General features: G+C 24.2%; 5 protein-coding genes across 6 annotated transcripts; 1 reads left to right on the top strand and 4 right to left on the bottom strand.

The window, feature by feature from the left end:
• Window positions 1-3,595: 3,595 nt before the first annotated feature.
• On the bottom strand, window positions 3,596-11,102 carry LOC129607238 (lysophospholipid acyltransferase 6). Of its 2 annotated transcripts, none has more exons than XM_055518078.1 (7): window positions 10,673-11,102; window positions 6,758-6,981; window positions 6,525-6,693; window positions 6,282-6,452; window positions 5,878-6,228; window positions 5,475-5,807; window positions 3,596-5,306 (listed from the first exon to the last, which is right to left on the bottom strand). In XM_055518078.1, the coding sequence occupies exons 1-7, from the start codon at window positions 10,751-10,753 to the stop codon at window positions 4,719-4,721; spliced, it is 1,917 nt and encodes a 638-aa protein (XP_055374053.1). In that variant the 5' UTR covers window positions 10,754-11,102; the 3' UTR covers window positions 3,596-4,718. The 2 variants fall into 2 exon arrangements, with proteins under 2 accessions (XP_055374053.1, XP_055374054.1); XM_055518079.1 differs by having other exon boundaries at window positions 6,758-6,831.
• Window positions 11,103-11,909: 807 nt separating this feature from the next.
• LOC129607189 (mitotic-spindle organizing protein 1) lies at window positions 11,910-12,406 on the top strand. Its single transcript, XM_055517979.1, has 2 exons — window positions 11,910-12,107; window positions 12,218-12,406. Exons 1-2 carry the CDS (start codon window positions 11,957-11,959, stop codon window positions 12,295-12,297), a joined length of 231 nt encoding a protein of 76 aa, XP_055373954.1. The 5' UTR covers window positions 11,910-11,956; the 3' UTR covers window positions 12,298-12,406.
• Window positions 12,396-13,280, bottom strand: LOC129607188 (uncharacterized). Its single transcript, XM_055517978.1, has 4 exons — window positions 13,159-13,280; window positions 13,038-13,091; window positions 12,851-12,981; window positions 12,396-12,792 (listed from the first exon to the last, which is right to left on the bottom strand). Exons 1-4 carry the CDS (start codon window positions 13,226-13,228, stop codon window positions 12,499-12,501), a joined length of 549 nt encoding a protein of 182 aa, XP_055373953.1. The 5' UTR covers window positions 13,229-13,280; the 3' UTR covers window positions 12,396-12,498.
• A 285-nt stretch (window positions 13,281-13,565) lies between these two features.
• Window positions 13,566-14,933, bottom strand: LOC129607187 (putative methyltransferase C9orf114 homolog). The gene is made up of 3 exons (XM_055517976.1): window positions 14,528-14,933; window positions 14,150-14,470; window positions 13,566-14,092 (listed from the first exon to the last, which is right to left on the bottom strand). Exons 1-3 carry the CDS (start codon window positions 14,841-14,843, stop codon window positions 13,566-13,568), a joined length of 1,164 nt encoding a protein of 387 aa, XP_055373951.1. The 5' UTR covers window positions 14,844-14,933.
• A 1,886-nt stretch (window positions 14,934-16,819) lies between these two features.
• On the bottom strand, window positions 16,820-19,052 carry LOC129607186 (elongation factor 1-alpha 1). Its single transcript, XM_055517975.1, has 3 exons — window positions 18,892-19,052; window positions 17,873-18,547; window positions 16,820-17,797 (listed from the first exon to the last, which is right to left on the bottom strand). Exons 2-3 carry the CDS (start codon window positions 18,543-18,545, stop codon window positions 17,079-17,081), a joined length of 1,392 nt encoding a protein of 463 aa, XP_055373950.1. The 5' UTR covers window positions 18,546-18,547; window positions 18,892-19,052; the 3' UTR covers window positions 16,820-17,078.
• Window positions 19,053-24,363: the final 5,311 nt, after the last annotated feature.

The following is a 24,363-nucleotide window of genomic DNA, read 5'->3' as shown; positions in this document are numbered from 1 at the left end:
TCTTTAAACTTGTATTATTTTTTTTTAAATTAAAATTGCAAAATTTATTCAAAATTTGTGTAGGACAAAAAAAAAAATACATAATTTTTTAGAAATTTTTCACTTAATTAATAACCTTTGATAAATAAAGTTTGCAAAAGCAAACGGTTGCAAAGGGATGTGGAAATCATAAAAGGCCTGTTGCAATATATTAAAAATATGCTAAAGAAGTTAGACTCGCTTATAACTACATCGAAAATTGGTAAATTTTCATTTGCTTATATCCGATTTTTCTTATAAGCGACTTCAGTTACAAGCACAAATTTTGCTTTTAAGCAAATTTTATAAATTTCAATGTTCTATATTACCAATATCTATTAGTTGTTCATAAATAATATGTTTTGAAGAGTCTTTTTAATTTTTGAGATGACTTTCGTGTGAAGGTAAATTTGAAAACTCATCATGCTAAACTGACGGTCCTAATTCAAATCGAAACTAAAATCAACGAGAAACTAAAAGAATGTTTGTACTTTCTTAAAATTAGAAAAAATTATTAGCAGAATTTTTAATATTTCTTGATTTTCAAATACAAATACTGCTTCATTTATAAAAATATTTCCTTGGCAATATTAAACTAACAAACTAATGGGAACTTGGAACAGAATTTTTTAAAAATTAGGGAGAAATAAGTAAAATTAAATTGAAAAATTAAAAGTTTACATACATTTGTATGTGTGTATGCACAAAACGTATTTGAATTTACTAAAAGGTGTAAGAAATTAAGAATTTTTGAAAAATTTTCAACAGTTTTAAAAATGTTAATTCATTAATATACTCTCATAATTGGTCTGATTGACTTAGCAGTACTCAATAATTCTGTTTTACTCAATTTGCGAAATGGATATGAATAATTAACTTGCTTATTAATTATTCTGAGTAATTGTAACGTATATGTACATGTACACATGTACAAATTTCTACAAAAATATTTGGAAATCATTGAAATTCTTATTTTTTTTATATGGCGATAAGATTAATAATTGTAGTTAATTTATCGGATATTTATTTTTCACTTTATAAGTTTTTTTTTTTTTTGAAAAATTTAAAACGCAATTTTTTATAAATGGTAACAATGAATCACGTAAAATTTTATTTTTACAAAAATAATGCTCATAAATTATATGTATGTATTATGAATGTATATAATGCAATACATTTAAAAATAGTATTAATTACTTAGAGTCTAAAACAATAGTAAATCGTTAAGTGTGATGAGAATTTTACTATGTGTTTTAAATCATATGACAACTATTTTGCATTTGACTTTAAAGTTTTTGAGATTTTAATTTCAGATTTTCGTCGACGGATCGTCATTGAATATTTTGAAAAAGTATCATTTGTAATATTCTCAATTTTCAATATTTTTCTATATATTACGGTAACATAAATATATGTACTTACATACACACATATATATTTATATCCATGTTTATATATTTTTCTTATATAATTTGTTTATAAAAAAAAAACTATAAAAATGCTTTAGAATTTTAAGCACAGTTTAAATTTGCGAACGTGTTTTTTTTGTAACAAAGAATACTCAAACATTTTGAGTCCGAATTGAATTATCGAAAAACCCCACATTACCGATTGAAAATAGATTTAAGTACAGTCAAATTTCACCAGTGTCAATTACTTTTGGAAATTTTATTTTTACCAGGTTCAAGAGAAAGTTCAAAATGAAATAGTCATTACGTTAACATACTCGTATGTATGTATAAGTGTAAATAAGATAAAACAAAATTCTGATTTTATTTAATTTTTTTTCCTTTTTTTATATATTTTTTTTTTGGTTTTATTATACAATCATAATTATAACTACATCAATGTAATATATAATATTATTTTTATGTTATTTAAAATACATTCAAAACATTTTTTAATGGAAGTATAAATATGACAAAAAAAACTTTTATAAATATTATGAATTAAATCTTTTTTTTCACATATAAAAAATCTTATAATTTTATTTTGTGTAAAATAGTTTTTATCGAAATCAACAAAGGTATTTTTTTTAGACTTCAAAATATAAATTGTTACATATACAATTAAAAATAACATTCTTAAAAAATCTTTGTCAGTTTTTTGATAAAATTTTTTTTTTAATATTAATATTACATGTATTGAATAATCATTCCTTTTTAAATTATATTTGGAACAATGTTAGTTTCAAAATTTTTTTATTTATATTTCTTGTTATATACAGTGCTTACCTAAAGAAGTTTTTCTTAAAAGTTCTTTAATATTATTTACCGAAACCTTTTGATGCTTTGCTTTCAACACATAAAATATTCAAAATATAAAAAAGTAAGTATGCATATTAAATCAAAATACAATATAAATAAATAGACATAATGACAATTAAACCAAGAGGACAGATAGCTGATTATTTTTTAAATTTTCTTTATTGCCATTTAGAAAAGATTCGGTGTCAGGTAGTGTGAGCATATACGACAAAATCTAAAATTTAATCTAAATCTAAAAAAGAAAATTGTAAATTAAATCATTCTTTGACATTATTAACAAAAATTAGTCTATTCTCATCAGATTTACTGTTAAATTTTGTGGGAGTTTTAAACAGCGATTAGCTGATTTTTATGTTGGTTACAATTTTTATAGTAAATAGCTAATTGTTGACGTAAAGTCTGAGCTCCATCAAATATACATATAAAAAATCTTTAGACTTTACTTTAGATTCAATATTGGATTTTGTCGCATACTTTTAACATTTCAATTAAATTATATTCAACTAAAATAATATTTCAAATAAATATAAATCCAAGCCATAAAATATGAAATAATTTGAGCCTGTACTAAATGATTAACTTTTTTCCGTTTCATAAATTGTAAATTAATTTGCTTAACTAAATATTAATATAATGAAAAAAAAATTATTTTTAATGAGATGCCATTTAACTATTAAATAATCAACTAAATTTATAACAAATTTTAAAATATTTACGAGTTTTGAACAGAAAATTATATGTATGTATATACGTATGTACATATTTTAAAATATGAATCATTAAAATAAAAAATTTGAAAATATTTACAAATTTTAGACTTACAGATTCTATATTTCAAAACATAACAAATAATTTAGGAACTCTATAAGCAAAATTACTTCCATAATAGATTCTGTCCATCTAGTGTATCTTTACTCTAGAATGTTTTTTTTTTACCACGTATGACATATTTTTGTACATTACATAAATTTTTTGTTTTATTATAATATGCAATTTTTCTTTTTTTTTTATTAAATTTGGAAAACACTGTATAATTTTTATTTTCGTTTTTGCTTATATATTTATTAATTTAATCAACAAATATTTATTTTGTATTGATATACATATATATTCATATAAATACAATGCATTTTACAGAAATTATCAAAAAAAATTGTGCAAATCCAGTCTCATGAAAAAAACATATTTATCTTGTATAAAAAAATATAAATCTGTCGTCATAAAATTTGTTGTATCTATCATATTATATAAGTATATATTATATAAATCATAACATATTTTTCATAATATTGAGTAATAAATAAATAATTTTCATTTTATTTTAGTTAATAATATAAAGGATTTCTTTTAGCATGAAATATAAATCGTGTGTATATGAAAAATTTTAATAATATATGCTTAGGTACAAATGGAAGTAAATAATTATAAACTGAATTAAAGTAAATTTGTGAATGTTTGTTTTATGTAATAATGTTTCTTTTCTTATTTTTACTTACATTTAATTTTTTTTTTAAAGCTGTGAATTTAAATAGCGAAATGTTGTGTAATTATTTCAAAGGAACAAAAATGTATAACAAAGATTACCAAACCCATTTCTTTTTACTTTGATAACAATTTCAAAAAAATGTATGTATATATATATATATATATATATATATATATTTTTTTTTTCTATATCTTTGGATCTTTTATATATAACAGATCCGATTCCAATATGGCAAAATAGTCCTACAATAATAATGATTACTTATATTCCTTTTCTTTATCTTCCTAAAGTTAAACTTAGCATTTCATTTTGTACTGAGATAACACTATAACAAAAACACATAGAAAGAACGTATAGTTTAAAGCCAAATCTTAAGTAAAAAAAGCATTAATTTATTATAAAGGAAAGCTCTTTAGGATTTAAAATATTTTTTTAATAATATAAGAAATTAATCGATTTATTCCATAAAAAAAAATTTAGTGAAAAATTATTGAAATGTAAAACAAAAATAGCTATATCAAAAGATTAAAAATATTTATGTAGTAAACTGTATTAACAAAAATTTAATAATTTTGTACACTTAATTTCGCCAAGTAAATGCAGCTTATGCTAGTAATACCATTACTATTATCATAATTAAACTGAATAATTACATCATAAATAAAATTATCTACATTTTTAATTGTAATCATGTTTTTTTTCGTTTTTTTAGAAATCAACAAATAATAAATGAAAACCTATAATTGAGTTATTATGTTCTAATATTATTTTTTAATATCTTCATTGACAAGATATTATTAAGCAATTTATCATCATTTAACTGCTTTCTGTTTGTAAATTTTTAAATTATTTTTATTTTATTTTCATTATTCTGCATTTTTTTTCTTTAATATAATAATATCATTTCAATAACTTTGATTGAAAATTTATGTCCTTGATGTAAGTAATCATTTTGCGTGTGTATTACTTAAAACTGCAGGAATAACGTTAGCTTGCTGAACAGCTGCATTTAAAACACATATTTCTTTTTTCAAGAACGCATCAACTCCTTCAACTTTTTCACAGTTTGAACGTTTTCTTAAGTTGGAATCAGATGGAACATATATTTTTTCGGAGTCACTCATACGCATTAGATCATCACGGAATTCAACTATACCTGTAACAGTTTTATCTAAAAATTCTTCAATATTACGTGTTTCAATTTCAATTTTTTCTTTTAATTTATTTGATAAATTATCCATTTCGCATTCATCATGTTGAATTCGAATTGCTTCTTTACCATTTGAATTGATATCATTAGAATTAAAAAGACCATTAACTGTAACTCCAACTGAAGTATTTTCTTGTATATTATTATTACCATGCTTATTTAATACATTTTTATCAACATTAACCCCCAATGATAAACTATTGGACTGAGTTATTTTATCAGTTTTATTTTCTCTAGTAGGAATTAATTTCGGCAAAATAACTATTGTTAGGATTGCGGCTATATGAAGGCACATATAAAAGTTCAGGTACAAACGAATGCTTCCCTGTAAATTAAAAATGAAATTTTTTGAGAAAGTTATAAATTTTTCAATTAATTTACTATTTAAACTAAAAAAAGTATTTTAATTTAATATGAAGAATATGATTCAATATTTTGCTCAAAAATTTAATAATCATTGTAATAAGATTAATCTGCTTAATAAATGTCTTACCATGAACTCGAGGAGAACAAATGGAAATGTTGTATAACCCATCACAATACGTGTTGTTAAGCACGTCACGATATCATAAAACATTCTAGTAAGTACAGTTTTTTGGAATCGATGTCTAAATAGTCTTCTAGCTGTTCTTGCTGCCACAACAAATAGAGCTCCAGTGGCAAAGGTTATGTAGTAACCTGGGTAAAAACCATGCCATAATGCGCTTAGAGCAAAAGTTAAAATAGTTCCATATTTCTTTGGAACTCTTTCATAAACAATTGTCCTGAGCCAATGATTAGTTCCTATATTCCAATTATTTATAGCATCTCTCATATTTGTTGCAAACTAAAATAAACCCATTTAAAATTATTATTCTTATTATTTAATTAATAACATGCTATTTTAAATTACTTACTTCAAATGATAAAACATTAATATTTGATACCAAATCCCATTTAGATGATCCATCTTTTTCATAACCGGTGAAACCTAAGCCGGAATTATTGCAAATTGCATCCGATAAAAGCCAAGCATGGTAATATTTAAAACGCACTATTGTGGTAGACATCATACAGAACCATATTTTATAAAATGCGGAGCTATTTTCTATAAAGTCATCATCACTAATTCTTTTTATTGGGTACTCTTTTACAAATTTCATAAATATGAAAGCACATATTGCACTACCCAATAGCTTTTTAATTACGGCTTTAACTGGTGAAGGTTCTAAAACTATCTCTCTTTGGTTAGATGTATCAGAGTTTTTCTAAATAAAAAAAATTATTATATCTGTATTTATACAAAAGAAATTTTACTTACATTAGCATTATTTTGTTTGAGTAAATTATAACCTTCCACAAATTCAATATAATCTTTATAAAAAACCATTGGGCCGGCCATTATACCTTGAAAATGAAGTGTGTACGAAAAAAATTCTAGAGCAGATGGAAGTTTTTTCAAAGCGTGATATTGTTGGGCTTTCGTCATATGCTATAAAAAATTATTTTCACGTAAAAATAAAATTTTTATGTATGTATTTCTAAAATAATAATGATTTTATACATTATGCTCCCTTGTGAATCCATCGTGAATACTAAAAGCCAAACTTGTCACTTTTTGAGTAATTATCATTAACGGTCCAGTTACATCCAAGGCATATGAACCATAATCATAAACTTGACGATGTAAATGTATACATAGTAAATAAAACATAGCAACGAATAATACAATTCTAAAAAAAACATTAGATAAAAAATATTTTAAATAAAAAATAATCGTAATATGTTTAATCTTACTTTTGTACTACCATTGGATTTTGAGTTCTTATTATGATATAACACAATGCTGGAAGAAGAGCAATATGTACTGCCTGTTGACCAAAACAAAAATATCCAAAAAATAAACCAATAATAAGACCAAATGCATGTCTAACAGAAGCAGGTACTTTTGATGGATGTAAAATTGAGCGAAATAATGATGCCAAAAATAATGCTGATATTTGACAAATTAAAAAATTCATCTAAAAGATACATTTACATATTACGTTTAAAATAATATTTAAAAAAAAAATAATATTTAAGCTAATAACGTAAAAATCTAATTAAATAATTTTGTTTTTTCTCTTTTTTTATTATAAGGAAATGTGTATTAAATAATTAGTGTAAATTGCAAAACTACATACATATTTCTCATTTTTGGTTAAATTGTATAGCATTTTAATAATGCATTCATAATATGTAATAAAATTAATTAAAATCATTTTTCTATTCAAAAATATTAAACCATATTAAACATTGCTATAATTTTCCTTTAAGCTTCTCGTGCTCATGAATATGGATGAACGTTTTTAATTAAATATAAATGAACGAATTGAATAAGAATGAATATTGTGACTTCTGCCATACGAAAATCATTCAAAAACAATTAATATGCAAAAAAAACATACTCAAAAATTTTAATGAATAGCGTATTTTCATTTAATCATACAATATGTCACTTTATTATGAAAATTATTTATTAAAAAAGACGGTGTTATTTGGTACTGCAATCTAAAGAAAGAAAAAAAATAGCTACAGACTAAAATAAGCGTGAATATTATTAATTACAAAAATTATATGTGAAATTTCAGCCCTTTTTATAAATTAGTTTTGAAAGACTATGTGAAAACCTACAGCATTTCAAATGCTATTCAATGATTTTTTTTATGTTCAAATAATTTAGGTTGAAATTTTAATATGTAAATATTTAAGTATATAGAAAGTTTAAAAATAATTAAATGACGTTTTATATTGCTACAATACTATCGAAATGGAAAATTTATGGTATTGGTAAATCGAAATTTATAAATGCATTGTCTAAATAACGTAAAGTGTCTTATCAAAAAATTTTTTTTTCAATTTCTATCATTGTGTTGATTAATACCCAATGAAAAAAAAAATCTCAACAAAGTCCGAAACTTTCACTTTTCATAATTTTAATTTTTTGATGAATATTTGGAAAAATATCTTATGAAATTTTATACCAGATTTCTTTACTATATCTTGTAATATGAAGATATACTAACATTAAAATACTTAATTATAAACTTGTTACAGACTAGTTTCTCATACTCTACTAGAACGAAAGAATTTGACTATTTGGAATTGTATTTAATAATAAGGAAAAACAAATTTTAGATGCGTAGTTTCAATCTGATTTTTTGCTTAATTTTAATAAAAGAATAACATTTAAATTACAATAGAAGATTGCGGGACTTAATTAACATGAGGGTTTAGTTATGGTATGGTAAACGAAATTTTTAATGTTAAGTAATTTTAAAATTTTAAATAATATAATATAACAATGTCAATTATATTAATTTTATCATACCATATGAAGGTGCCATAATGTTGTACAAAAAAAAAATGCTTGATTATGTCAGAAAAAATTTGAAAATATTCTTTGAATATTCAAGAAACGAAAATTTTTTCAATTATTATTATTCTAAATGCTTGTTTGTATTGTACATATCTTTATTATTCTTTATGTATAAACAAATTTATTATTTTATTATATTGCATAATTTAAAATTGATTACAAAAAATTAACCTAACTTTTAACGAATGTTTAGTAAAATGAAATATATTGTAAAATTCATTCATAAATATTCATAGAAAAATACAAAACAATTAAAAAAAAGCTTAATTTGTTTCGCATATTAAAATATATTTTCAAAAAATCATTTGTTAAGTAGATAAGGTGGGTAGGTAGGTGCCCACAGGCATAAGTATTAGTTTTTGAATATAAAGAAAAAATATTTCAAAATTTTTCAAAACCGCATAATAGATTATAATTGTTATACTTATTGAATTTTAATGATAAATTTTAATATGTGACTCTAAAACACAATATAAGTTACATACCTACTATGTAATTTGCAATTATTCATAATTAATACGTTGTGTTATGTTTTTTACCGACCGTATTGTGTATGTATACAATAGGTAGGTTATTTGATGGCAACAATTTTGCATATCGAGTTTTCGGTGGGAATGCACTTCTCCATAGTAGGGAAGTGTAAATAAACTATTTTTAACAACCTGTCTGTTGGTCTGTGTGTGCACGCGTGTATCTCAAGTTCGGCTGAACCGATTTCGATAAAGTTTATTTCCACCACGGCACGGATTGATCAACTTTCGGGATATATCAGGCCTCTGGAACTGCACTTTTTAGCGGTCCTCTTTTACATTTTTGAGCATTTTGAAGAACATATTCAACCGATTTACTTGAAATTTCATATACAACTTTTGGAAGAAATCAGGCGTCAGCAACTGGACGTTTACTACGGGCCAAATATACATTTTTGCGTATATATATATCGGCTGATACTACGTAATCAACCGATTTCATTGAAATTTAATATTTAAATTCTTCGTATTAAAACAATAAACATATTAATTTTTTGGAAAGATCAGAGTTTAAAAACTGATCTGCGGGCCATATTTACATTTTTCTAGGTATGTTAACTATAAGCTTACTAATGTCCTAAAAATTGGAAAGAAGTTTTTAACAGACATTTTTATAATATTCCGTAACACTTTCACTTAACTATAGATTTTTGTTATTATAGATATAATTAATTTTAAGATATTGAACTTGGCTATGCATATCAAACATTCTACGTAAATTAGGTAGATATCTACTTAAATAGAGTCTTAAATAATAGTAAAAGCTATTTAGGTTCAAGTACCTAACTATACATGTTTTTAAAAAGAGTGCCGTAATTAACTACGTATTAAGTAATTAGGTAGATAAATAATTAGTTACCTCTGGTTAGGTAGGTTCTAAAATATCTATATACAAACCGGTGCGTTTTACTCTTAAAAATTAATTATACTTAATTAATCTTAAAAATTAAGTAAATTTTATTGAATTTCCTAAAAATATAGAATAGCTAAGCAGGAAAATAGACCTATGAAGGTAGGTTAAGTAAATTTTACGGGATAAACAAACTCTACATACCCATTTATTATTGCTATATGTAGGTCTAGTTAAACTTAAAGCCAAATATATACATATTATGTATGAATGTATTATCTACACATATATTTCATTGTTTTGAATGGAGTGTGAAAGAAATTATTTAAATTTTTTTTCTTCTGGACAACGTATGTTATTATTTATATAAAATTATTGATATAATTTTATTTACATATAGATATTAAAATTTGATTTTATTTTTATCTAGGAATTCATATTGACTATTTTCAATTTTATATATATATATATATATGTATTTATATACTTATAAGCATATATTTTAAAACAAATGAGTTTAACGTCCTCATTATTATTATCAAATTTATTATAATAACTTGTTTCTCTAAATAACATTGATAATATTAATTATATGTTTGCATAATGTGAACAGGTATGCACACACACACACAAACTTATCGATATTATAATATATATTGTGTATATTGAAAAAAATTAAATTTTAAGTTCGCCACACTTTTAACAATAAAAATTTTTTCAATGAGTGCATTTATGAAAAATAGAAAAAAAAACTCAAAAAATTATATATATGTACATATCTAATTATTTATGCATATTTAAATATAACATATTTTATGAACTTTTTGTTTTGTCATTAAAAAAGGAAATCATACGATCGCAATATTACTAATCAATGTCGTAATAAAAACAAAATAATAGCAATAGGTACTCACCAAATCAACAGATAAACCAAAATAATTCGCCAAAAACGTAAACTTACGACTTCCATCATAATAATTTTGTACCTCATACATTTTTTTTCATATAAAATTTGTTAAATTGTTTTAAAAAAAGTTTTAGTCTAAATATATCTAAAGAATTTCTTTTATTCGAATATCTATTAGAAAAAAAATTTTGTTTATACTTTTTATATACTACGCAAATGTACAAAATTCTTTTAAATATACTTAAGCTTCTTTCACTTAAAAGTGTAAGGCTTAATTCACAGTTTAAAACATTTTTTTAAACATTTAAATTTAGTCTTGTCTCCTAAAAAATATTGTTTAAATTTCTCTTTTTTTTTTGCTTAAACTAATAATTTTTGTAAATTTCTTTTAAATTTTTATATTAATGGAAGAATAACAGACCGAGAAGTTCGTAAAAACACCCAATTCTGATTAATTTGACCCTGATAATTAATAAATAGAGTAAACCTGCTGAAATATGAGAAACTTTTTTGACAGTTTTTTGATAAACAATTTATTATTGATTTTTTTTGTAGCAACAAATGTTGCTTAAATATCAAATCATAACAATTTTTAGTCTAGTATTCACTGCAGGAAATATGTATCAAAACTTATCGTGCCAGTAATAGATCGATATTATTTAATGGCGGAGTAGGAGTATCATTTGCTGCGTTTTAACCAAAGTTAATGTTACTCTAACTTCTAGAGTCAAAAATGAATTGGAATCAGTGTTCTTATCGTACATCAGTTAAATTCGTTTTCGAAAAAATAGAAGGTTTAAATTTTAAGTTTCAGTCACTTTGTTCACTTCAAAATAACTTTTTCTTATAATTTTACATTCTAGCTAAGATCCGTTAACATTGAGTTATATAGCTTAAGCACAGCGCAGTTATATAGCTTAAGTTAAATTTAGCTCGAACTAAAAACCATCAGTAATTTTACTTATCTTAAAATAATTTTTTTGGCTTTTATATCACAAATACAAATGTCAGACCATTTAACTTAGTAAATAGAAGACATGAATTTTTGCACTACGTCTTTTTTTTATCAATAGTTAGCATATAGTTATAGTTATTTGTAAAGTTTTCAGATTATGTGTTGAAAACAAAAATTTATGTCGATCAACATTAACATAAGGTTTGCGCTATCACACATCCTGTTTTTCAAACTTTAATTATTATTCATCCCTAGCCCCTCATTAAAACTTGTTACAATATTTTGCTATCGTAAATCAAATTCTAATTTAAAAATAAAAATAACAAAAGTAAAAAAATGTCACAATTCGAAGATAACGAAAGTGAAAATATTTACTTAATGTTTCAAAAATCTCAGATGATTCGTTCAAATATTCATGGTATTTCACAAATTTTGAATACAGGACTTAGTGCAGATACTTTGGACATATGCATCAAATTGATTGAAGGTAAATGTAAAATAAAATGTTCATATTCAAAGAATAAGATCATCCTTAATAGTTATGTAGATAGATATTTTTTTTTCAAAAGACAATTTAAAAATATATATTTTTTTTAGCTGGTGTTCATCCACAAGCACTTGCTGAAGTTGTAAATCAAATACGTAAAGAGGTAGCTGAGCTAAACGAAGAAACTTGATTTATAAAAAGTTAAATAATATGTAACTACATATTACATATGTATATATATATTCCATTTTTCTTTTTGCCTTGATATTGAAATAAAAACCATTATTAGAATTTAAAAATTACGTTTATATTTTTTCATAAAACAATAAGTAGGTATTTCAGTGAAATAACCTTGGAAGTTATCAAATTTTCATTGCTTGGTTCTTAATTTTTATCTAAAAATAAATAATTTGCTAAAGTTAAAAAGTAAGCAAGTGTTTTGATAAAGAAGGCAAGATATAAAAAATAAATTTATATTTTTTGATGGAACGTGTTTTGGAGAGTCACCAGTTCCCGTATTGCAAAGAGATTTTTCACAGCAAGACGTACAAGCATATAACTTAGTTCTTTCTCCAATAGAAAAACAACCTGGTTCACAATTAACGGCACATTTCCTCTCTAAAGACCACATTTTGGGACTTGTGGTAACGTTCTCATTACTCATTGTATAGGAGAATCTTTTAACCTTAAATTTTTTTTTTGGTAAATGTTTAATAAAAAAATAATAAATTCTAAAATATTACCATGCATACAAATTCATCGGCCTTACATTTTTTTATCATATGAGAAAAATTATAGTTTCCTACTGAAAAGTCAGCGCAATTCAATCCATCCTCCATTGTCTCACATGAATAACAATACAGGTCATTTACTCCTATTCAAAATAATATTTAATTTTCTTTAAAAAATAAATCAATTGGAAACACTTACTTTCTGTTGCGGCTGAAGTTTTGTGCACAGCATTAGTTAAATATTGTGCAAAACCTAAAAAAATATGTAAGCGTGTATATTTTAAGTCTTAAAATAATTTCATGCATATAAAAACACTTACATAAAGATGGAATTGTGCATAATATAAAAAGCGCAAAGCATATCGTTTCTATTTTTTCAATCATTATCATATTAATTTAATTTCTACAAGAAATAAATTTTTAATACCTGCTTATATTTCTTTTTAGCAGATAAATAAAAATTTTCTCTTACGAAGAGTAATAGATTAACATTTATGTAAAAAATTATATAAAAATGAATCTGCGCATAAGTTCCTTTCGTTTTTGCACATCTATCTAACATTAGGTTAAGGTCACCTAATAATATATAATGAAATTTAACATTTACGAATGATGATTGTGTTTAAGTAAAAGTTCTTATTCAGTTATATTTAGCTCATTATATTTTTTTAAATTATAACATAAAAACATGTTCAAAAAGTCATATTTTTCAACCACACATGTATACTTAATCAAATTTGCTCATATCTATCAAGCTGGTATTCTCATTAATAACTATTGTTCCCGTATCTGTACTGGCAGCTACTTTATCTGAATGGGTAAAAGTAATGTCTGGTGCAACTGGATTTAACTTTTCTTTAAGTATTCCAAGAGTAATTAATATGGCTTCTTCTGTTCTAATAGTGCGTGATCCTTGAGTTGGAATTGAGTTTATGTAATAATCAAATAACAGTTTAGGTTCTTTTACATCATCCAATTTTGAATCGCTTTGAACCGCTGCTTCAAGACCCTTTAAGCCTCCAAAAACAATAAGAGCATGATCATAATTCAAAGAATTAGTTGGTATCTGATATATATTAGATCCAGTATCAGAAGTACCCACCGTTAAATTATATCCTTCTTTATACGGAGATTTCGTAAAAATTTCAGAAAATGAATGCGCTATTCTCACATTATAGCCCCAATAAACTCCAGTTCGAAATCTGGGCTCATTAGGGGAAACTATTTCTCCTTTTATTTTCTTTTTTTTCGAAGCTGAAAGAAGGTAGTATCAACTAAGTATTTTAGATTTTTAACAGAGAAGTATTATACCATATGAATCCTCTAATTTTACAGTTACACGAACTCCAGCTGGTAAAGATTTATTTACTTTTACGTCATTTAGCAGGCCAACGTTAACATAACTGGAACAAGCGCCTTCCTTCGCTTTCTTTTCTGTTATAACACCTTCCCTATACATGAACGTATTATGTAGTCGCAAATGATGTGGAGCATCTAATGGATTCAAAAGGCCAGAATATTGCAAGTCTTTGTGCAAAGGAAAAAGAAACTTCCTCAAATACTGTGGACATTCCAGGTATTGTAATATACGCGCTAATTGAATGCAACTGTGCCTAACCACTTGTGAGCCATCTAGAAAAAACTTACACATAAACAAATATTAATTTGAAATATGTAGAAACAACAAACCTTCCAGCAAAGTTTTTTTATTTTTAATAGAACTGCATATATCATCAAATATTACAACCTCGTCAATTCGAAATATACATGCTGCTCTAGCAATTTGACCAGCCAAATATGTTTTAAGCTCGAATGATTGGGCGTTTTCTAATATTGAACCAGGAACTGCTATAGACACCGTCGATTTTTCAGTTACCAATTTCTCGTCTGCAGCTTTTTTGGCAGCAATTTCATCTGAAATTTTATCGGCTTCTAGTTTTTTGATTACTGTTTCTTGTTTTCTTTTTCGTTTTACTTTTTTTGAGTTTAATTTAAGTGTTTTCATTTTTTATATAAATTTCTGAAGAAACAGCAAATTTAAATAAAAATTGTAATCAAAACTTATTTATAAACAAAGAAAATGTGTTTAAAAAAGTTGGGTGGTGCGTTTATACCACGTCCTAACTCGTCCTAACATATCATACCATATTAACATATTTATACAACACAATGATAAAAACAATTTAATTGACGTGTGAAGCATAAACTAGCACTTGACAGTACGAAAAATATTTTGTGATGTGACGAAAATTGAAAAAGAGCTGAGATTCTCCATTTTTCGATTCTCTTAGAATAATTTAACGCCAAAACTATTTTTACCGCCAGTTAGTAAAAATTTGTCATTCATAGTTGTAAAATGTAATCGTGTCGCAAAGATTTTCGTCATCACCAAACCATCAACAATCCACCTTAATTATACTAAAGTAATTCTCTAATAAAATATTTGGTCTTTCCAAAATCTCAAATACAAAACCAATTATTTTGCTATGTCGTATTATAATATACTGTATATATTATACTAAATAATATATTCTTAATAATTGTCAGTGTACATAATCAATAATATACAAAATTCGTTAACTAGTTAATGAAAATAGTTTTTTTAATTTTGACGTTCATTTTCAATAAGAAAACTATTTCATACCATTTGAATCATACAACAATTCATTTACTCTAAACACTCCGTCAAACGTAAGAAAACTTATATATGGATCTTGTCACAAACACAAGACTGTATGAAACGATTTCAAAACACAAAAGATATATGTCAAATATTGACAGCAACTTTTTCATTAATCAAATCATTAATATTCCGCAAGTGCATGAAAATAGATTTTTATCTTAAATAACCTAAATGCCACCATATACCGTTTTACAAATATTGAGATAAAGTTTTTTTTTAAATTTTAATATTTATTCTGAGAAATAACGGTTTTTTTCTAGAAATTAACGTTATTATGATGTATATATGTAAATAAATTTTTTTGTTTAAATAATCGAATTCACTTTCAATTTGGTACAGGACAATGCAAATTTATTTTCTTGATTTGAGTATTAAAAAATCTTTAATAAATAATTTTTAATTACTGAAATTATGCTCCTTCGGCAAAAAGTTGTTAATGTACATATATTGGCATTTTTAATTTTGGAAAATGTACACATTGTACATTTTGTAAGTACGTATTTTTGACTTTTGAATGCGTACGTAAGCAACCATGCAGCACCACTCTCATTATCATTCGATGATTTATGAAAATTCAAATTTTAATAAATTCTTGTATTCAAATCAAAAAAAATCTGTGGCTAATTTAAGTATTTTCTTTGCATGATATTCGAGTGAAATTACAAAAAAATGTAAGACACCAATCCTAGATAACTTTTTTAAAACCATCTGCTTCCATTATTCAATTTTCCTAGACAATTACATTTGCACATACTAAATTTCGCAACCTTGCTAAATACATACATATGTATAATAAAAATTATGGTAATTAATTTTGCTTCACAAATCATGTTATTTATTCCGGTTAGACTTATAATGTGTGATTTAGATATACATATGTATGAATTACTCAACATTGAGTAATAAAGGATTTTTGATAATTCAGACATGCACTGAAAATTCTACGTTAACATAAACTGTGCACTGAAAATTCATAGATCCACATAAACTGTGAATTGTTCATACTCGAGTTATGCTTAGACATCCAACATTTTTCTATTATGCTTTTCAAATTAATATTTTTGGGGCATTTAAAAACCTTAAAATTCATTTAAAACTTGAACAACTACTATTCTTGCAAATTCTGAAATTTAGATTTATCAAGTGCTTTTTTCAATCCCCTAATTCTGTGGCTTTCATTGCGAAAAAGTAAATTTTCGAAGTTGTTTTATATATACATATTATATAGGAAATTAATTTCAAAATTTTTGTAACCTAAATGATAAGGAACCGTACAACTATTAATTTTAAAAATGCAGTTTTATAAATTAAGCTTCCAAGTCACTTTATTATGGTAAAATTACAAAATTGTGCAATATCTCATTTTGATTTTTTTCATGTAAATAACTTTTCGAATACATACATACATCTATTAATTTTATATTAATATTAATAAAAATATATAAGAATATTTAAAAATTATCCTTTCCTCCGAAACTCTTTACGATGGAAGCATTTCTTTTCAAATTCTAAATAAGTTTTGGAGTTATTATAATAATAGTGTTGTAATAGCTCCAGCTATTTCTTTCCCTTGGTTGCTTTTTCAGCGGCTTTAGTAACTTTGCCGCTTGATGGATCTTTAAAGTTGACAGATTTTATTACACCAACAGCAACCGTTTGTCTCATGTCACGAACTGCAAAACGTCCTAATGGTGGAAATTCTGAAAATGATTCAACACATAATGGTTTAGTTGGAACCAAAATTACAATTGCTGCATCTCCTGATTTGATAGCTTTAGGAGATTCTTCAGTTGTTTTGCCTGAACGTCTATCAACTTTTTCTTTAATTTCTGCGAATTTGCAAGCAATATGAGCTGTATGACAATCCAAAACTGGAGTATAACCGTTCGAAATTTGACCAGGATGATTTAACACAATAACTTGAGCTGTAAAATCGGCAGCTCCTTTTGGTGGATTATTTTTCGAATCACCAGCAACATAACCACGACGCAATTCTTTAACTGACACGTTTTTAACGTTGAAACCAACGTTATCTCCAGGTAAAGCTTCCTGTAAAGCTTCATGATGCATTTCAACGGATTTTACTTCAGTAGTAATATTTGCTGGAGCAAAAGTTACAACCATTCCTGGTTTCAAGATTCCAGTTTCAACACGACCAACTGGTACTGTTCCAATACCACCAATTTTGTAAACATCTTGTAATGGAAGACGAAGAGGTTTTTCTGTTGGACGACTTGGTGGCAAAATGGCATCAAGAGCGTCAATTAAAGTTTTACCTATATATAAGAAAAATCTGTTAACATACTCATTTCTAACAATATTAAATCGATAAAGTAAACGGTTTTATTTACCTTCAGAATTTCCTTCTTTACGTTCAATTTTCCATCCTTTGAACCAAGGCATGTTAGTAGATGGTTCTAACATGTTATCGCCATGCCAACCAGAAATTGGAACAAAAGCAACAGCTGCTGGATTATAACCAATTTTTTTAATGTATGATGATACTTCCTTTTTAATTTCTTCATAACGGGATTCGCTATATGGTGGTTCAGATGAATCCATTTTATTAACACCAACAATTAATTGTTTTACTCCAAGAGTGAAAGCGAGTAAAGCATGCTCACGTGTTTGACCGTTCTTTGAAATACCAGCTTCGAATTCACCGGTACCAGCAGCTACAATCAACACAGCACAATCAGCTTGTGATGTACCAGTAATCATGTTTTTAATGAAATCACGATGACCTGGAGCATCAATGATAGTAACATAATACTTGGCAGTTTCGAATTTCCATAAAGCAATATCAATTGTGATACCACGTTCACGTTCGGCCTTTAGTTTATCTAAAACCCAAGCATATTTGAAAGAACCTTTACCCATTTCTTGGGCTTCTTTCTCGAATTTTTCAATTGTACGTTTATCAATACCACCACATTTATAGATCAAATGTCCAGTAGTAGTTGATTTACCAGAGTCGACATGACCAATAACGACAATATTAATATGAATCTTCTCTTTCCCCATTTCTTAAAAATAAAAAATTTTATTTTACAAAAATTTCACGTTTGGAAAAATTTCGAATTCTAATTTATTTTATTCATACTTCAGTTCAAATTAAAACCGAAAAAATTTAATTCCAGAAATTTTATTCTTACTAATTAATTTTTAATTACTCATCTCACAAAAAAAAAAAAGCACAAAAAATGGTTTTTCAAATTTAATAAAATTGAAAAATTAGAAAAAAAAAAAATAACTGCATAAACTAATTCTTTATTTAAAAAAAAAAAGAATAATTATAATAAACGTTAATTAAAAATTAAATTTGCACAAAAAAAAAACAAATCAAAAATAAAATGGAAAATGAACTTACTATTTTAATTAATTCCACAAAATTTTAAAGAAGATTAACCGAACACAAAATCGATGCTATCACGGCTACAAATCCGGACAAAGTGAAAGATTCAAACTATTAAGTATGGCTCCTTTTATTCGCCATTGCTTCAGCCACGTTGTGATCATGTCCGTCGTACATTTCCGGTTGCCTAGGTTTAAGCGGCGACTCAAATATGACTTGTTCTCTTTCGGTTATTCGTAGGAATAATATGAATTGAAACACATAACTGCGCAAGGCATATAAATTATTTCGTAAATATATAATAAAAATTCATAAACTGAATTGACAAGCTTAGATTCAAACTAAAACATAACTTTTATTTGAAAGAAATTTTAAACATGCTATAGAATTTTTATAATATAAAAAATAAAATATTCTGTTTTGCAATCAAAACAGAATTTTAATACATACATAGTTTTAAAAAAAACAGTTATTGTAAGTTTAACCACATAACTTTTTTTGACTGATTTCGTTTTAACCAATATGAAAAAAACTGCTGATATTTCCACAATTCGGCTAATTAATTTTCGACAAATTATTGCTACATTTTATATTAAAAATTTCGTAGACATATCATACTATATCATAATTTATTCATGTATAAATTATATATAAATTGATCCTGTACCACATTTGTCCTTTTTAAGAATAAAATTTCTGATTTCGAAATAATTTTTTTTTTAATTTAAATTTTGACAATCAGCTGAGCTGAATTTTAATTCTATTCATTTACAAAGCTCTGAACTTTTCAAACCAGTCACAGAATAACAGAAACAACATATCCATATAAAAAATGTGCTACACTTTCATACAAATTATATAAAAGAACGGATTTCAGATAACTCATTTATAAAAACATAATTAGGTTCAACGCAGTTATTAGGTTTGTTTGGTACAAGAAAGTTTTAAAAAACTTATACCAGGTAACTTTCGTTTTTGAACAAAAATGAGACAAAATGTTTTTTCAAGTTTTAAAAAGTAAAATTTATTGTTTTAAAAACTTTTGAAATCTTACAACTATCGAAATATGTACATATATGTTTTTCTTAGTTATGTCAAAAGTTTTTCTTTAAAAAATTTTCATCAACAATAATTTTTTTTTGAAACTTTTAATTACAAATAAAATAAAATAAACAAAATAGATTCGCAAACAATTTTTTCTAAGCTTCAAAATCAAAATTTTCGGTTTTTTGCATTACCAAAAAATTATTTGTTTATGTTTGATAAATATATTGAAATTTGATATTTTTTGCGAGAAATTACGTCATTGTTTCTCTTTTTAAAGTTTTCTCAAGTTTTATACCAGACAGACCTATTTTCTGAAAACGTCAAAGTATAATATGTTCAAGTCAAAAGAATAAATAATTTTTGGTGGATACACGTTAGGCTGAACTCACATCTTCGCCTTATTTAAGTTAAATTGTTTTGAGAAGAACTGATTTACGTGAGTTTTCATTATCACGTAAATCGCAAAGGTATTTTCGATAATGCAAACTGCAATTGCATATTTGCAATTTTCCACTTAAAATCTTAATAACTATAATAAAAGAATTTTAATAGTGATATATATATATATATGTATATATTTAAACATCTGTAAAATCTACAAGGTAACTTTATTACACTATTTTAGGATTAGGTGTGTCTAGTTATAGGCGAATTAGAGTTACTTTCGGGTGTTTGCTTTACAGGAAATTTATTGTTCCCTATTTTCGGCCTTACAATGAATTTGATCTGAGCTTTAGTTTTCAAATAGAGCTCGTCAAAGCCACAATTTTGTTTCTTTTTTGAAATTTTTTTGAAAAAACTCGAAATATCTCGAAAATTTGTTTATTTTTTCTTTTTTAAAAAAATGTAATAGTATATAACGAAAACTGCGCTACATTGTGTTCATAAACAAATGTTGCTAACGTAATTTGTTCAAATATGTTTGAGTAGCACAATTAAATTATATGAACTGTATTAATTTCATAGAGTTGTTAAAAACATATTGCATTTTTATCGCGTAAAAGCTTCTGTCAGTATGCGTTTCGCAGTTATTTGCAAAAACTATTATTGCGTTTATGAAAATCATTGATACTTTTGGAGATTTTGTAGTTTGATTTATTAAACGTCGCCCTTTATACAAAAATTAGTACTAAATTTAAAATTAATTTAAAAATTTAAATACGGATTTCTTTTTGAAAATATCCATGATTCAATTATTTAATATAATCATAATAAATTGCTCCATAAAATTACAGGGTAGTTTACCTCCAGGTAAACTATAGGTATCATTTTTATTAATTATGATTAATATTAATAAAATAATAATTTTTTCCGGTTTAAAATTTTTATTTGAATTCATTTTTAAAACATTTACACTGTGTTGTAATACAGGGTTTCTTTGTTTTTTTTTAAGACAATAGTAAAATTTTGGTTGTTTTTGACATTTTTGTTTTTAACTTGTTCCTATATAATACTATATGTATTTTTTTTATATCTTTTATATATTTTAAATAACAAAGTTTTCTTAATAGATTTTTTTTTTCTTTTAGAACAATTTGTTTCTATCTTTTTTTATAAATCCTCTAAATACAATATATTGGTATTATAATACTAAATGCTAAAAAAAATTTTGTTGAGTTCTTATTAATTATATAATATAAATTATTAGTGACTTTAAAAAAAATATATATTAAATAAACAGTTATAATTATTTTAAAATGCTTAAAGTTATTAAAAAATCAAATCCACACAAATAGAAGTTATTAGGAAAAAAATTGTAAAATAAATTTTTAAAATTGCAAACATCTGAATTTTAAATTTACATTTTGGAATAATTATTTTTTTAAAAAAATTTATACTTTAGTATTTTAGAGAAATTTTTTGTTTTAAAATCCCTTTGGAATTTCTAATTATGATTTTAATATTTATTTTTTTTTTGGAATTACAACAAACAAATTTTTTAAAATTAGAAATTTAAATTTTTCTTAAATTTTTTTAAGCATTTTTTTAATGAAACTTATAAAATAAGAAAAAAAAAACTCAAAATACGTACAAAGCATATATGTACATATAAATTGAATGTGTCATAATTGTATTTTTTTTAATAATGTACAAATATTAGATAATGCCGTTTTTGTTTCGTCTTAAACACTACTTTCAATACTAATCAAAAAATCATTATAAAAAAGCTTCGTTTTTTTAAATGTTTCTGTTGATATTATATAAATGACACCAAAAATGTAGTTATTAATTTTTAAATTTTTTATTAATCATATATTATTTACTTTTTTTAATGCCTATATATTTTAATTTTTTGTTTTTTTTTTTTTTGAAATTTTTCTATTTAATTTTTCTTTTTTATAGCTGTTATATATTTTTGTGTTTTCTATTTTTTATTTAAATTACAATAGAAAACAATCTAGATTACTTTCAAAATTTGCACTAAAATATTTCTTAAAAAAAAAAAAATTAGCTATTAGATTCTTTCCAGACTAATGTTCTTCTCCTTGTTTCGTTTTAGTTTTACAGAGATAGTAGCCATAGCCAAGCCAGAAAAATTAATCTCGTTTATATTGATTGCTTCAAAAAATCAACACAGAAATTTCATAACTACACAGGCCTCTGTCATCATTATCACAAAAAAATTAGTGATAGATAAAAATTGAATGATAAAAACTTTTGATGACAGGTTTCTAAATTACAAATTTAGTTTTGGGAGAAAAAAAATGCAGTAATATTGTAAAAAGAAAAAACTAAAAAAGCAGAATTATGAAAAGGACTAGTCTAGAAAAAACATATTAGATTTAACAGCTAAATTTTGTGTATCGATTCTTTCAAATATAAATTTTTAATTAAAATTTTTTTCTTTTTAATTTCTGAATGGAATTATTACATTAAATTTGTTTAAATTTTATTTGCTATGGATAAAAGAATATAAATACCTTATATATATATATATATATATAATATGTATATATATATACAACTATATATAATATACATAAATGTAATCTAATTTGTTTAGCTACTTTAGTTTATAATTTTTTAAATTATTTTTTAATTCATATTTTTATTATGTAATATGTATTAATAAAAAAAAATATCTATATATATATATATATCTAAGTATACATTACTATAATAATAATAATTAATATTTAATGTTTTTATATAGGTTTTGTGTACAATTCTTTTTTTTTGTTTTTTAAATTATATTTGTATTTCAATTTTTTATAAATTTGCTTAACTATAAATTATATTGTAACTTATATAATATGCATATATATGTTATATAATTTTAATAATTTGTAACTTCCTTATAATTTTATATATTCGTTAGTAATATTTTTTGACTAAGTTCAAGAAAAAAATTTGTATTTTAAGAATGATATTTATCGTCACAGAAGCAAAAAATTAATCAGAATGTAAATTATTTAATCTTATTATTTAATATAAAATATAAATAAATTTTATATTTTATTTCAGTGTCTATTTTTTATTGTTTTACAATCGAACATTAGAAATAACTATTATTGTATAAAATTATGCAAATTTATAAATACATTTTTTTTTCGAAAATATATTTATATTTATAAAAGATACATATTTATAATTTTTTTTGTTTCTAAGTGTATTAAGCTAAAATTTGTTTAAATATCATATTTTGTTTTTTTAAATTTTTTTGGTGTTATCCTGGAAAATTTATTATATTTCACTGAAAAATGGATGGTTTATTTTGAAAATGAGCTAAACTCAATTCACAATTTCAGCTTTATTCTATTTCCAAAGCAATGATAATATCAATATTTGGAATTAAAATTTATGTTGTTGGATAGGAAAGCAAATATATTATAAAGCAAATAAGCAGTTAACCAAATTTTGCTCACTTTAAACCCAAACGCAATATAATTTCATTTTTGTTTGAAATTGGATATTACCTAAACTTTCAAAATAAACCATCCAAATAAAATTGAAATAAGAAAAGCTGTTCTATTGAATGACAAGTAACCAATTTCTTTTTTGTAAATTGCTTACAATTTAGATCAAAATCTTTTGTGCACAATTTTACATTTTCATTAAAATTAAAAAGAAAAACCAAAAAAAAAAGAATTCAGGTACGAATCTTTAAGGAACATTTGAAGTGTTGAAATACAAAATAGAAAAAAATTCATATTTTAATTTAATAGGACTTCATAGCACTGTTCGATTGACTATATTAAAAAAATTTATTATAATCTTAAAAGTTAAAAAAATGTTGAATTTAAAAAGAATAAAGGCCTATTCAGAACGCTGCGAAATTAGGAGAGCAAATATTTTTTAACCAAACTAATTCGGGCAAAACTGCTTTTATGTAACTTTGAGGAGATCTATGAAAGTGAAAAACAAATATAATAGTATTAAATATAAAATTTTAAAAATCTCACACTCCCATTCATTATATTATAGATTACGTTAAACTAT

The sequence above is a fragment of the Condylostylus longicornis genome, unplaced genomic scaffold (assembly GCF_029603195.1).
Source record: "Condylostylus longicornis isolate FDR11 unplaced genomic scaffold, ASM2960319v2 ptg000027l, whole genome shotgun sequence".
NCBI lineage: Eukaryota > Metazoa > Arthropoda > Insecta > Diptera > Dolichopodidae > Condylostylus > Condylostylus longicornis.
This window is presented reverse-complemented; position numbering and strand designations above follow the sequence as displayed.